Raw genomic sequence first — 15982 nt, 5'->3', positions numbered from 1 at the left:
TATTAGGACAGAGTTCCAGCAGTTATTAATAAGCTCTACCTCCCCTGTCAGGGCGATTTCACAGTATAAGATAAATACAGACTGTTTGAATTAGATAGCGCTGGTCTCACTATTGCAAGGTGGACACGGAAGTTCAGAAATATATTGTCCAAAAAGTACCCAAGTCTTCCCTTCCTGAAGACCCAGTGTCTATGAGAACTCTAGGGAGTCACACAGATTAGAAATCTTAACTTCCATTGTTGAGACTTACCTTGACCTGTAGGCCTTTAAGCTCAAGTTTGGTTGATTTGGAGAACTGTGTTTAATAAACTTCTGCGTAACCATGGAAGCCCTCTCATGCCACGGGATCCAGAAGTAAAGCGATCCACTGTGTTGGACGTCTGCTTTTCTTCCACTCACTTCCCCATTACAGTTTTAATGAAAACCTTTGCTTATAAAACTTCCTCTAGTCAGGCTAAGAAGAAAAGCAGATTCTGCCTAGACTTAATCTTCCCATGTGTATAAAAAAAAAAAAAAGAAGATGAGGAAAGACTTGTTTCCTTAAAGGCTAGACAAACAAAAACACTATATGACAAAGGCTTTCCTAAACCTTTATTTCTCCTTTGAAGAAGGATGTCTGATTTTAAGTTGAAAAGTTCATAGTCACGTCCCCAGTAGTATGTAGTTCACATTTCACAATTCCACATTATTCAAGGTTTCAATGACCATTTTTAATTATGTAGGCTTCAAGGAGACAACCTGGCAGAAAGGACAGAGGAGACATCGCAAACACTGCATTCTCCAGATGAAATAGTCCCAGATTCTTTGGGTAAGTTTTAAATCCAACAATATTTACTATATTTGAATGGCACCTGAAGATTAAAAAGGAAAGAAAGGGGGGCACCTGGGTGGCTCAGTGGGTTAAAGCCTCTGCCTTTGGCTCAGGTCATGATCCCAGGGTTCTGGGATCGAGCCCCCCATTGGGCTCTCTGCTCAGCAGGGAGCCTGCTTCCCGCCTCTCTGTCTGCCTGCCTCTCTGCCTACTTGTGATCTCTGTCTGTCAAATAAATAAATAAAATTTTAAAAAGAAAGAAAGAAAGAGAGAAAGAAAGACGAAACGAAACATCTTGCCCTGCTCCAGGTCATGGTAACGGTTAGTCGTATATCCACCTCTCCCTTGGGCTGTGTGTCAGAAGGTTAAGGGCAAAGGAGAAAAGGAAGCAAGACCTGTGGATTCTGAGGCACAGCCTCGTAATGTCTGTGCCTGATTTAGGTAGAAACAATATGTTGGCTCCTCCCCAAATTTTGTCACTACTTGCAACTTGTTTTTGTAACTTACATTGCCTACTCCCATTTTCACATTATAGATCCCTTCGACTTTCAGCAGAAATGTCAACACACCATATTTGATTTTCCTCCCTCTTTCTCAGCCCTATATTAAATTGGTCTCAAATCGTGGCAGTGAATTTCCTCTCCAGACCAATCTCCTCTTCTTTTCCCTGACACCACCTCTGTGCTTTGTCCTTTTTCTCTGTCTACTGGAACAAGCCTGTACATAGGTATTCCTTGTACTATCTAATCTTTTTAGTTTATTATCTTTCTAAAAATAAAGCTGCTTCTTTTATCCTGTTTTCTGTAGGACACAATTCAAACCCCTTAACACGGCATATTTAAGGGGCGCCTGGGTGGCTCAGTGGGTTAAGCATCTGCCTTTAGCTCAGGTCATTATCCTGCAGTCCCAAAAATGAGTCCCATGTAGTGCTTCCTTCTCAGTGGGGAGTCCGCTTCTCCCTTTTGCTCGCCTCTCCCTGCTCATGCGCTATCTCTCTCTCTTTCTCTCTCTCTCTCATAAATAAATAAAATCTTAAAAAAAACCACACATTACATTAATGTCAGGGCACTTCAGAATATTTCCTGCATAAATAAAAAAGTACATATAATGCCATGACAATGACATCTAAGATTTATCACTGTTTCATCATTCAGCGTTCTGGCCAGATGCAGTCAGTACATCCAGTTGGGATAATTAGAAAAGAAGCTATGGGAAAATATTTTCCTTATTTTGGATAGAGAAGGATATATTGAAGAAGGTGAAAAAAAAATCCTGAAACATAACCAAAAAAATTAAGTCAACTATAGAGTGTTAAAAACTCCTGTTCATCAAAAGGTACCACAAATAGGTGAATCAATCAGCCACAAAATAGCAAAATACATTTACAATATATTTGCCACTGATTAAAGATTAATATTTAGAATACATAATCAATATACAATTTTATAAAGATCAACAAACAATAGAAAAATAAATAACAGATATGAACAGATATTTCACAGAAAAGGAAACACAAATGGCAAATGAACATATGAAAAATGCTTGACTACTTTAGTAATCAAAGAAAAGCAAAAGAAAAGTTGTTTTACTACCCTTGTTTTGGTATTAATTAGGAAATCTGGCAAAAGTAAGTGCTGGTGAAGACAGAGATGAAAGGAAATTCATGCACTCTAGGTGGGGCATAAACAATTTTGCAAACAGTTTTCCATTATTTTAAAGTCTTGAATATACACATAATCTAAAGCTCAGAAACTCTACTTCTGGGTGAATATCTTAGAGAAAGAAGTCTCAGGTACCATGAAATGTGAATAACTTTTGTCAACATGCTGGCAGACAGGAAAATGGATACATTGTGGAATTGTCCCGTTATAGAAAACTGCATTCCAAATACACACAGAGGATGGATGAAATCAGAGGTGTGCTGGTAAATATTAACCACTCTTTGAAAATGAAAGCCCTGATTTGTAAAGGTTGTTGCTTCCCATGATGTAAATACTACCACTTTCTGATCTGAAACTGATCTGAAATGTTTAAAGCAACTGATCTGAAAATGTCAGTGAGTCTCCCAATCTGGTATGAGCAAGTTACAGCTCCCAACTGAATGCATCTTAAAAGCATAATATTGATTAAACAAAAGTAAGTCATAGAACACCATTTTTATAAAGCTCAAAACTAGCAAATCTAATTAATATATTCTTTAGGAAAATATACATTAGTGATAAAACTATATTTGAAGAAAGGAACGGAGACTCAAAATGGTGGTTTTCCTCAGGGGGTGGAGAAGCAAGGAGATGGGATAAGAAAGGTGCTCACAGGTATATGCAAGTTATTGGAAATGGCTTAATTCATAAGTTAGAGGATGGTTTGAGGATTCTCACCATTATGCTTTGTAACTAAATCTATTATATACATATATATATATATGTGTATCTATACACATGTATGTGTGTGTGTGTGTGTGTGTGTGTGTGTGTGTGTGTGTGTGTGTGTTATACAATAGACCCTTGACCAATGTAGGGGTTGGGCCTGTGTTGAAAATCCTTGTACAGGATATATATAGGGTATATGAAAAACCCCTGCACAGTTGCAAATCCGAGTATAACTTTTGATTCACCAAAAACTTAACTGCTAAAAGCCTACTGTTGACCAGAAGTCTTACCAATAATATAAATAGTTGATTAACACATATTTTACATATGTGTTATGTACTCTATTATTACAATAAGTAAGCTAGAGAAATGTTTCTAAGAAAGAAAAAAGAAAAGAAAAAAGAAAGAGAAAATGTTTCTAAGAAAATCATAAGGAAAATACATTTATAATACTGCACTGTGTTTATTGAAAGAAATCCATGTGTAAGAGGACCCATGCAGTTAATACTTGTGTTGTTCAAGGGTCAACTATTTATACTTTTTTTACATGTCAAATATTAACATTCAACATTAAAAAACAAAGTGTTGGGGCACCTGGGTGGCTCAGTCAGTTAAGTGTCTGCCTTCTGCTCAGGTCATGATCTCCGGGTCCTAGGATCAAACCTTGTGTCAGGATCCCCACTCAGTAGGGAGTCTGCTTGTCCCTCTACTCTTAGCTTGTGCTGTCTTGCTATCTCTCTCTCTCTCTCTCAAATAAATAAATAAAATCTTAAAACAAAGTGAAGTGTTGCGGGAACATAAACCAATGATAGTATAGTACAAGACAAGAAATGATAATAATTTCTTTATATTCAAGTCTCTTGTAGTACTAATGAGATGGTACACACACATAGCAGACCTTTAACATTGACAATGAAAGTTGAACCATGTGGCACTAGCGACATGGAGGACCCTGGTTGGCCATTCTTTGACACTCTAGGTTTGGAGTTAGACTGGCTTCTCTTCACTGATAGTCTTGCATGTGTACGTTTACTTAAGCCATTTTTCCCTGATTCATAGTGAATTCTTTCTCCTCCCCTCTGTCTATTCAGATCCTGTGCTCTAAGATCACATTAATTGCACCTCGGGTCCAGCCTACATCAATGTTTTCCTTTTCCTTTTCCCTTAATAGTTTTTGAATTACTTCTTGTGTGTTGTTCTTCCTCAATTGGATTATAAGCTTCTTGAGGTTTTCTTGTGTTCTGTACTATGCCTGGTGTAAAACTAGACAAAAAGCAGACATTATTTCATTATTGGCCCATTATTGTTTTTTGTTTTTTTTTAAAGATTTTATTTATTTATTTGACAGACAGAGATCACAAGTTGGCAGAGAGAAAGAGAGAGAGAGAGGAGGAAGCAGGCTCCCTGCTGAGCAGAAATCCAGATGTGGGGCTTGATCCCAAGACCTTGGGATCATGACCTGAGCTGAAGGTAGAGGCTTTAACCCACTGAGCCACCCAGTGCCCCCCCATTATTGTTTTTTAATTGTATCAAAACCACAGGAATCCACTAATCCACCAAGGAGATATATATCCTTCAGCAATCACATTTGCATAATAACTGAATATTGTAAGGATTTAAATATTTTGGAAAATTTAACAATGCATCATCACTAATTATACTTAATTCACTGATTATACTTAATTGCATCCACTGCAGGGATGAGGGGGGAATATTCATTAACCTCCTTTCTTGAACTGCTTATATCCTGAATTCTTCACATTCAAATTTTAGTAAACCTAATCAGCAAATTACAAAATTTAAGTTTCTGATTCAGTATACTCTTTTCTACTTAGCTGGATCACTAGATTCAGTAATTAAATATTTTTGGTATTATCCAAATTTGCTGATGTTAATTTTAAGTCAACTGTGCATCCACATTGAGCTTGGCTCCATAAACATATATATTTCTACAAATAGGTGTAACTTTCTGCATAAAAAAAATCTGTTGTGATGTAAACAGCAAAGGTAAAACTAATGAGAGAAACAAGTTGGATAGAGCTAAACATTATGATAACCTCTACACATTTCTAGGTTTTTACCTGAGGACGCCCAATCAATTGCATTGGCTAAGTTTCCCAGCCCAGTGCTGCCAGATATTGTTAGATTTTGACAAAATTACTTTGTTTTCCTGTGTTTTGGTTTCTTCTTCTCTAAAGTGAAAAGACAATATAAATTATAATATTTGAGAAATTTAGATACTCATTTCCCTCTCCACGTGATTGAAAAAAGCTCAAAGAGTTATAATTCAAAATACAAGAGTTGCTTGTATTTTGAAAATCATTTATATTTTATATAAGTATGGTAAGTACACTTTTATAAAGAAATTGTTCTGAAATAGAGCAAAATAGTTTACACATATGTCTCCACCAATTATGGTTAATAAGCAATGCATTCAGAACTCTTAAGAAATGCAATGTACTCCTCCAAGCATTAAGCACTAAGATTTTATTTTCATGATATCTATTGTCCCTACAGGTATATTAGATTGATATTCTCGCCTAGATTTGGACTATTTAGAAGGGTTCTTTCAATTTAACAGCTTTTAATATGAATATGTAACTTTGCAAATATTCTGGTAATACTTCACCATTATCCTTCTACATTAAATTGAATGGACCTCACTGGATATGGCACCAATAGCCAGGAAGAATTCAACCAAAACAAGAATAGAATAGAATAGAATGTAAAACCATAAAAAGTCACCACTACCTTTCTTTTATAAAAATGTTAATTTTTCTTAAAAATTAGTACTGTAAAGGTGTTCAAGTATATTCCAAAAAAAAGAGTCATAGAAAATTATCTTGCTCAAATTGTTTTGAAAACACCAAGTTAAATGCCTGGCATATGGTACTTATTGAATTAAATGAATATACAAATACACAATAAGTGGGTAAATGAATTAATTAGTACATACATGCATTAAAAATCAAACATGACAGGGGTGCCTAGGTGGCTCAGTCATTTAAGCATCTGACTTCAGCTCTGGTCATGGTCTCTGGGTCCTGGGATCAAGTACTGTGATTTGAGTCTGCTAGCTGCTCAGCAAGGAGTCTACATCTCCCTTTCCTTCTGCTCCATCACCCCGCCATGCTCTTTCTCCCTTAGTCTTTCTCAAATAAATAAATAAAAGCTATTAAAAAAGAAAAGCCAAGCAGAATGGCAGTACTCTTTAAAATCATTAACTGGGGATGCTTGGGTGGCTCAGTCCTTTAAGCAAGCATCTGACCAGCTCAGGTCCTGGGATAGAGCCCTACATGGAGCTTCCTGATCATTGGGAAACCTGCCTGAACCTCTCCCTCTGCCTCTTCCTGTCTCCCTGCTTGTGTTATTTCTGTTTCAAAGAAGTCAATAGAATCTTTAAAAATAAATAAAATCATTAACTTATTGAGAAAAACATGAGAATAGTAAGTATTTCTAACAAAAAAAATCAACAAATCTACAAGAGGGTTGGTTTTCTTTTTCTGTATATGTCATTTGCTTTGTAATGTAGAGTAGAACATTTTAATATTATTTATTAAGTAAATATTCTACTTAATAGTTTTAATACATAAGTGAAACAAAAAATTGTGAGTGAATACTAAAATTACACTAATATTTCCTCACAGTTATAGATATAATTCAGCCTTACTGGACTTAAATTATGCTGATTTTTTTTAAAGATTTTTTATTTATTTGACAGACGGAAATCACAAGTAGGCAGAGAAGCAGGCAGAGAGAGAGGAGGAAGCAGGCTCCCCGCTGAGCAGAGAGCCCGATGCGGGGCTCGATCCCAGGACCCTGGGATCATGACCTGAGCTGAAGGCAGAGGTTTTAACCCACTGAGCCACCCAGGTGCCCCAAATTATACTAATTTATACACTCTAAAGAATCTCTGTATTGTCACCCTTACAACTGGGTGTTAGTAGGTAGGGGTTCAAGTATTCTTCATAAATGAATTAATATTTTTGAACTTGGTATAATTCTCATCATCTATCCTGATTTTATCAACAAAAATTTGCTGCTTTTGGATGTCATCATTCTGTTTGGAAGGGTGGTAGGTAACGTCATAAAATTTATCTACATCTCAAGAAAGTATCTATGTCTCAAAGAACATACTTTCTTGAGATGTAGATTAAAAAAAAAAAACTTTTTTTAGTTTTTTGGTTTTTTAGGTTTTTTTACTTTTTAAATTTTTTTAAAATTTTTAAATTTATTTCTTATTTTTTTTTATAAACATATAATGTATTTTTATCCCCAGGGGTATAGGTCTGTGAATCGCCAGGTTTACACACTTCACAGCACTCACCATAGCACATACCCTCCCCAATGTCCATAACCCTCCTCCCCCTCTCCCAACCCCACCTCCCCCCGGCAAACCCCAGTTTGTTTAGTGAGATTAAGAGTCACTTATGGTTTGTCTCCCTCCCAAACCCATTTTGTTTCATTTATTCTTCTCCTATCCCCCTAACCCCCCATGTTGCATCTCCACGTCCTCATATCAGGGAGATCATATGATAGTTGTCTTTCTCCGATTGACTTATTTCACTAAGCATGATGCCCCCTAGTTCCATCCACGTTGTCCCAAATGGCAAGATTTCATTTCTTTTGATGGCTGCGTAGTATTCCATTGTGTACATATACCACATCTTCTTTATCCATTCATCTGTTGATGGACATCTAGGTTCTTTCCATAGTTTGACTATTGTAGACATTGCTGCTATAAATATTCAGGTACACGTGCCCCTTCAGATCACTACGTTTGTATCTTTAGGGTAAATACCCAGTAGTGCAATTGCTGGGTCATAGGGTAGTTCTATTTTCAACATTTTGAGGAACCCAAAAGACTCCACTCCAAAACTGCTAGAACTTGTACAGGAATTCAGTAAAGTGTCAGGATATAAAATTAGTGCACAGAAATCAGTTGCATTTCTGTACACCAAGAACAAGACAGAAGAAAGAGAAATTAAGGAGTCAATCCCATTTACAATTGCACCCAAAACTATAAGATACATAGGAATAAAACTAACCAAAGAGGCTAAGAATCTATATGCAGAAAACTATAAAGTACTCATGAAAGAAATTGAGGAAGACACAAAGAAATGGAAAAATGTTCCCTGCTCCTGGATTGGAAGAATAAATATTGTGAAAATGTCCATGATACCTAAAGCAATCTACACATTTAATGCAATCCCTATCAAATAACCATCCAGTTTTTTGTTTTTTTTTAAAGTTTTTTTTTTTTAACTAAAAAAGGTTAGTTTTATGTTGGAAAGAATTCTGTGTTCTAAAAAAAAAAAAAAATCTACATTTACATCTAGATAAACTATGTGCCCTGGGATTTAGTAATTTTTTTTCTTGAATGTAAAACTATGAATTATTAGAGACAGAGCTCCATGGTTCAAAAGCTATGATTATAGATTTGCACTAAACTTTCCACTGTCTCTCTGATCTTAGGTGACCATTAAGCTTTTTTTTTTTTTTCCATTTTATTTATTTTTTCAGCGTAACAGTATTCATTCTTTTTGCACAACACCCAGTGCTCCATACAAAACGTGCCCTCCCCATTACCCACCACCTGTTCCCCCAACCTCCCACCCCTGACCCTTCAAAACCCTCAGGTTGTTTTTCAGAGTCCATAGTCTCTTATGGTTCGCCTCCCCTCCCCAATGTCCATAGCCCGCTCCCCCTCTCCCAATCCCACCTCACCCCAGCAACCCCCAGTTTGTTTGGTGAGATTAAGAGTCATTTATGGTTTGTCTCCCTCCCAATCCCATCTTGTTTCATTTATTCTTCTCCTATCCCCCTACCCCCCCATGTTGCTTCTCCATGTCCTCATATCAGGGAGATCATATGATAGTTGTCTTTCTCCGATTGACTTATTTCACTAAGCATGATACGCTCTAGTTCCATCCACGTCGTCGCAAATGGCAAGATTTCATTTCTTTTGATGGCTGCGTAGTATTCCATTGTGTATATATACCACATCTTCTTTATCCATTCATCTGTTGATGGACATCTAGGTTCTTTCCATAGTCTGGCTATTGTAGACATTGCTGCTATAAACATTCGGGTACAAGTGCCCCTTCGGATCACTATGTTTGTATCTTTAGGGTAAATACCCAGTAGTGCAATTGCTGGGTCATAGGGTAGTTCTATTTTCAACATTTTGAGGAACCTCCATGCTGTTTTGAAGGATTTAATGTTTTGATTTTCTTCCCAGAGTGCACATTTTTAGGCAGTGGAAAAAATCTGCCTTCATATGTATGTGAATCTGAAGGAAAATCTTCTTGAGGGATTCATATGGCTCTTTCAAATATTAATAAATATAAAGAAATCAATTTTAAAAGTTTCTATTGGTTTAAAATACTTTCCTCTTAACTGATTTTTGAAACTCGATTTTGAAATTCAAATAGAAGGTTATTAAAATATAGACTTTTTCTGATGTTCCATATATCCTTATTGCAGAATTATTTATAACCCTTAGAAATCCTTGTTGTTATAATTAACATAATTCAGTAGATATATGGAAAGGGCTGCCATCATTTTATTCACGTATTAGAAAGTCAATACTCACCCACTTCTCAAATCTAGTCAAGCTAACTAATCATGACTTCTCACTTGATACTTAATATGGAAAAAACCACTATCATTTCACTGGATGCACATTTTCCCAAACTTTTCAAAATTTGCCACCCCATTTAATAGAGAGAACAAAAACTGGTGCTTAAATTGTGTAGCCAGAAAAAAAGAAGGAAAGGAAGGAAGGAATTAAGAAATAAAGAAAGAAAGAGAGAGATAGAGAGAGAGACAGTTGAGATAAAACAAACATAAAGTTACAAGCCAGAAAATGGACATCAATAAAAGTTCCAACAGTTAGCTAAATCATTCGCCAAAAGCAGGCTTGCTCTGACTAATGTAACAGCAGCTGTCATACATTTTTTATTTCATCGTGTCCTTCTCAATTAGAGGTAATTAACATTTTTCATATGTTGTCTTTAAATTAAATAAACAGCATTCTACTGTTTATTTTAACTCAAAAACACTAAGATTTTTCAAGTGCCAATTTGGCCACTTTCATATCCTTCTCATAATAGGTTTATGTATCACAGAGTCAGTAAGCTATATGTGACAACAATTATTCATTCTTTTTGTAAAAATAGATTCTTTACCTGGGACTGAAGAAGCACTAATGGAAGAGGGTGAAGAATTTGAGAAAGCATCTAAATTAGCAGGACATGTAAGTACATTCGTTTGCTTACTTTCTTCTTAATTCCTTAAGCTAAGGTATATTACCAATAGGAAAATCTAAAACGAATAGGAAATAATATTCTTTAAATTAAAAAATATTTTCAAATGTGAGTCCAGTATATCCCACACTGTCATGCTGAGTGCTTATTATTAGTAGGTGGCTAGCTCCTTAACAGGTATAGAGGAAGGCGGGACTAAGCTTTATCAGCAATTGGGGCAGAAGAATTTTTTTTTTAAAGATTTTACTTATTTCAGACCAAGAGAGAGTGAGAGAGAGCAGGAGCAGGGAGAGGGGCAGAGGGAGAAGCTGACTCCCCTGAGCAAGGAGCCAGATGCAGGACTCAATCCTAGGATCCTGGGATCATGACCTGAGTTGAAGGCAGACGGCTTAACCGACTGAGCCATCCAGAGGCTCCAGGGGCAGATGTTTTGAATGAGTTAGAAAAAGCTATGTTCTGCTATGATTAACTTGATTAACGGCTGGCTTGTGCACATGAATATTCAAAAAGATTATGAGCTGTCATCCTAAACTTCATTAACTGTACACATCTTGATAAAAATTAAATGTTTTGCATATCCTGAAAGTTTATGCATGACTTAAGCTTGCTGTTATTGGTTGTGAAGTCCTTGTGATATTTTTGTTAAACTAGATCTCTTCAGTAGGGTATATTGAGAAAAAAAACATTAGGTTAAGATTTTCAATGAAATTTAATGTTAAAAGAATAAACACAGAAAAAATAAAATCAACATGTGAATACGAAGTGTAAAGTTTATAAAAGATTTTGAGTTGCTATGAAAATGACTAGTCAATCTTGCATCACCTTAAATTTAATATCTAAACTGGGTTTATATCCTACAGTAGCCTCTGTGTTAGCTTGCTAGAGCTGCTGTAACAAAGTGTTGTAGATTGGGTGGATTACACAGTAGAAATTTATTTCACACAGCAAAAGTCTGAGATCCAAGTATCAGGATTTCTTCCTTCTGAGGCCTCTCTCCTTCTTCTTAAGTGATCTTCAGATATTAAAAGCTATTAGCATCTCTCATCTGAGACTTTTGTTCAGCCCAAACAGAATCTGTTCTTTCATCAAATTCTGACATTGTGTCATTTTTCAAAGACTTCAGTATGTCTGATACTTTCTCTGAGCATATTTTTGTTTGCCAAGTTCCCTTGCAAAGTGTGGGTTCTGCCGCAACCAAGCCCAAGGTTCCGGGTAACATTCCCACATCAGAGAGTGTCATGGGGTATGCACTTGATCAAATATTATTTTTGGATTATAATTTGGGATTTTCCTAACCTTTTTAAAGAATTTCTGACATTTATAAAATTCACTATGTTTTGATAATCTCATGATGATAAAAGGATGTCATCATTCAGGTTGTGACAATGTTTCATTCATTACTTTTTCCAAGCTTTTTTTTTATTCCTCTGTGAATTTCACCAAAGTCCGTGTATCTCCCTCATATGTAAAAGAATCCTACTAGGTTCTTTTCCTAATCACTTTCTAAAATCAAGATAGATTTCTAAAATCTATCACTTTCTAAAATCAAGATAGTAATTGACTTGCTTAATAATACATAATAACCCAAAGAGGCAAAGAAAACTTCTCAGTGATTTCAAGCTGACTGTGAGAGACTTTTACTTACTTTTTTTCAGTGCTTACATAGTGCTTCCAAAGCAAAAATTTGTTCTAAGCCAATTTTACTTGTTTTCACTTATCATTCAGTAGATTTGGGGTTCTTAAAAATTCTACAATTCTGTTTAATGTCAAAATAACTATTTAATTCTTTTTGGAAGCATGCAGAATATAAATAATACATGGAGAAATAAATTAGTATCAGGACCCTGAACATAATTTCTACACAACAGCTGCTTTTGTCATAAAGAAAACCTGGATTTAAAAAAGAGTCAGATGATATTTTAGATGCAAATTCCCTAAATAATATTTTTTAGGATTGTATTTTTGGTAAATCAAAGAGAAAATTGTGGCTTTATCTAAATATTAATGGAGAAATGGAAGAAAAACAGAACTTTTTTCTTTATTACCGTAAGAAATGCAAAATACTTCAAAGCAAATTTTGAGTCATATCCTGTAAAAATATAAACATGCCTCAAATGTTGAAATCCATCTAGAGCAGTTTCAACACATGCTGTCTTATTTGCTAACTTTCCTTGTTGGGTATTGGATATTAATAAGTGGGTAACAGACTCTTGAAAATTGTTTTCCCCAGTGGCTTAATTCGTGTTTAAAATGTTTCGTGAATATTTTGTGACTATTTGAATGAGGTAAAGGGAACATTAAGATTTACATTTTTATCTTCCCCCAAATAAATAAGTCATTTTTTGAAATTTCCCTTTCCTCCACCTCCTCCTTCTGCATTCTGGAATCTTTCTTAACTTACTCACATGTTATGAAGATTAAAGCTAGACTTGTCAGAGACATCTATTTATTAGAAATGAACTAACAAAAAGAAAATCTTAGGAAGAAAATGACAAGGAGCAGACTCTGATTAATGGACTTTAGTTCATTATATGTAGTTCATTTTATATATATATATATATATATAGTTCATAAATATAGTACACAACTTTTTGTTTAAATCGATGATGCATAAAGATTTAGTATTAATGATTTTTTTTATTTCACAATTTCTGTAGCTTTCTGAATCTTCACAATTCCATTTTGTTTTGAAAGTATGAAATACATATCTGAGCATAATGGGAAGATGGAAAGATAACTAAGAAAGACATTTAACATTCAACATCTTATAGACTTTTTTCTTTTTCCTTAGTCATTAGTCAATACCAATCAGCCCATCATAAGCAGATTCCCAGAGCATTTTATGTAACTAGTCATCATTTCTTAAAGTAGAAGAAAAATTTTAAAGAAGACTCTAGTAGGGAAGGTTTTCCTGATGTTTTCAGGAATTACTAAAAGTGTACTTCTAATACATTTTCCTTCTGAAGAATTTTAGCTCTTTGAGAAGTTATGTTAAACTAACTAGAATGATAGTAGTAGTAATAGTAATGATAGCACGTTTCTATAGAACTTTTTAATTGTTAAGCATTTTTACATACTTAATATCAATTAAGTATTAAATATTAACTAAGTATTCCAGAATTTTTCAAGTCCTTACACACATGGGCATGACAACCCTTCAGTGAACTCTAGTAGTCTAAAATTCAGGTGAGCATACCGAGCCTCCAGACGATCTGGTGATTTGTCCCATGTCACATAGACAGGGCAGAACTTAAACTTGTATTTCCCAGTGCCCCACACTTTTCACAGAACTTGTTGGAATCCCTACAATTACTAAGGTAGTAGGGCCACTCTTAAATAGCATATGTAATATAGAAAAGATAAAAATTAGGCCATTATTAGTAGCCAATGTCAAAGATAAAATCATTCATTAGATTAAGTAGATAATGAAAAAGGAGAAGTTTAGGTACTGGATCATGACAGGTAATTTTAAAAAATTATTTTATTTAAATTTTAATTAACATATAGTGTATTATTAGTTTGAGAGGGAGTTCAGTGATTCATGAGTTGTGTGTAACACCCAGTGCTCATTTCATCACGTGCTCTCCTTAATGACCATCCCCCAGTACCCCATCCCCACATCTCCCTCCCCTCCAGCAACCCTCAGTTTGCTTCCTAGAGTAGAGTCTCTTGTGGTTTGTCTCCCTTTCTGATTTAGTCTTATTTTTATTTTTTCCTCCCTTCCCCTGTGATCTTCTGCTTTATTTCTTAAATTCCATTGATTCTTAAATTCATGAGTGAGATCATATGATAATTGCCTTTCTGATTGACTTATTTCACTTAGTATAATGCCCTCTAGTTCCATCCATGTCATTACAAATGGTAAAATTTCATTTTTTTGATGGCTGAGTAATATTCTTGTGTGTGTGTGTGTGTGTGTGTGTGTGTGTGTGTGTGTGTACCACATCTTCCTTATCCATTCATCTACAACAGCTAATTTTTTATGAGCGAAAAGAATCAATAAGTTTGGAACATAAAAGACTAGTCTTGCTTGGGTCCTTAATTTCTGAAGGAGTCTGAGAAATCAATGCAGCGTGAGAAGAAGGGGGATCTTAAAATTAGGAGGAAGGAAAGGGAAAAGGATAATAATAACACATCTTGGGAAAAATTCCTCTGACAAACAATTCAAAAGTGAAGCTCAGGGGATCCTGAAATTTTCAGGATTGGAGGTAAACTTTGATTACTTTTAAGCATGCACAATATTATGCTTTGTTAATTATTAAATAAAAAGTTTTATTTGTTGATATAGGGACAAGTGGATGGCCTCTCTCTCTATCTCTCTGTCTCTCTCCTTCACTGATTCTTTCTACTTTCACTCACAAGTAGTAAGGTAGAGACTCAATTGTCTGACATTGAAATTTCCCACACATGCCACATTTTCCCAGTATTCCATGAATATGAAGTTAAAAAAGAGTAAATATGGGTTAGATATAAATATGATTCTCTTTTGATAACAACTGTAATTGGAAGAGACATAAAGATAAAGAAACATTTACTTGCATACTTCCAATAACACAGACAACTGATGTACAAATTCAGAAAGGAGTTTTGATAGGAAGGACATTGTTCCTAAATGAATTTCTTTTTGATGGAAAAAATTAGGTGAAACAGTTTTCTTTAACTTAAAAAAAATTTATTCTGCTAATGAAGTATGTATGTCAGCAAAGAGTTCCACCTGTATTTCTATTCCTGGTCTCATCGTTAATTAGTAGTGTGGAATCTTCTTTTAACCAATCCTAAGTGCCCTTAGGAATTATGTTTAAAAAAAGAATTCCACTACACACAGGGAGAACTGATTGCTGAGATTTAAGGGAAATTTTGTAATCTGCTGAAATCCCATGATTTTCACAATATATATGTTGCACAAATGCCTTTTTTTATCTCCACTCTATAAACCTACACACTATTTTCAAGCCAAATAGCACGTGTCCCCTTGGAGATTCATTCCTTTTATCCCATTTCTTCCTTCCAAGATCTTTATTTCTTCTCTTATAAGTCATGCCAAGAAAAAAAAAAAAAAGACCTTTATACATTTAAAAGATATCAAAGTACAAAATTATGAAGTTGACTTAACAACAAGCATAAAAAGAGTTGTAACCATAGACTTCCAGGTAAAAACTACAGGTAACAACATTTAGTGGACCTTTAGACCATTTCTTTATGAATTTTGATACCTCTACTTTCTATCTTGTTTCCTTTTTTTTTTTAAGATTTTTTTTATTCATTTGACAGAAAAAGATCACAAGTAGGCAGAGAAGCAGGCAGAGAGAGGAGGTACCAGCCTCCCTGCTGAGCGGAGAGCCTGATGTAAGGCCGGATCCCAGGACCCTGGGATCATGACCTGAGCCAAAAGCAGAGGCTTTAACCCACTGAGCCACCCAGGCGTGCAAATATTTTTATTTATTTATTTGACAGAATGAGAGAGAGAGAGAGCATGCAAGTGCATAAGAGGGAACACAAGCAGGGGGAGTGGGAGAGGGAGAAGTAGGCTTCCT

At 35.3% G+C, this 15982-nt stretch overlaps 1 protein-coding gene across 1 annotated transcript in view; it reads left to right on the top strand.

Moving 5' to 3' along the window:
- Positions 1 to 322: 322 nt before the first annotated feature.
- The window catches only part of LOC123944633 (uncharacterized protein C8orf34-like), an 89527-nt gene continuing 73867 nt past the window's right edge, over positions 323 to 15982 (top strand). The window contains exons 1-3 of the mRNA XM_046009941.1: positions 323 to 354; positions 723 to 808; positions 10362 to 10438. Of these exons, the coding sequence (XP_045865897.1) occupies positions 323 to 354; positions 723 to 808; positions 10362 to 10438 (195 nt within the window). The remainder of the gene's footprint in view (positions 355 to 722; positions 809 to 10361; positions 10439 to 15982) is intronic.

The sequence above is a fragment of the Meles meles genome, chromosome 1 (genome assembly GCF_922984935.1).
Source record: "Meles meles chromosome 1, mMelMel3.1 paternal haplotype, whole genome shotgun sequence".
Lineage (NCBI taxonomy): Eukaryota > Metazoa > Chordata > Mammalia > Carnivora > Mustelidae > Meles > Meles meles.
Note: the sequence above shows the minus strand (reverse complement) of the source record. Positions and strands in the feature narration are given on the sequence as shown.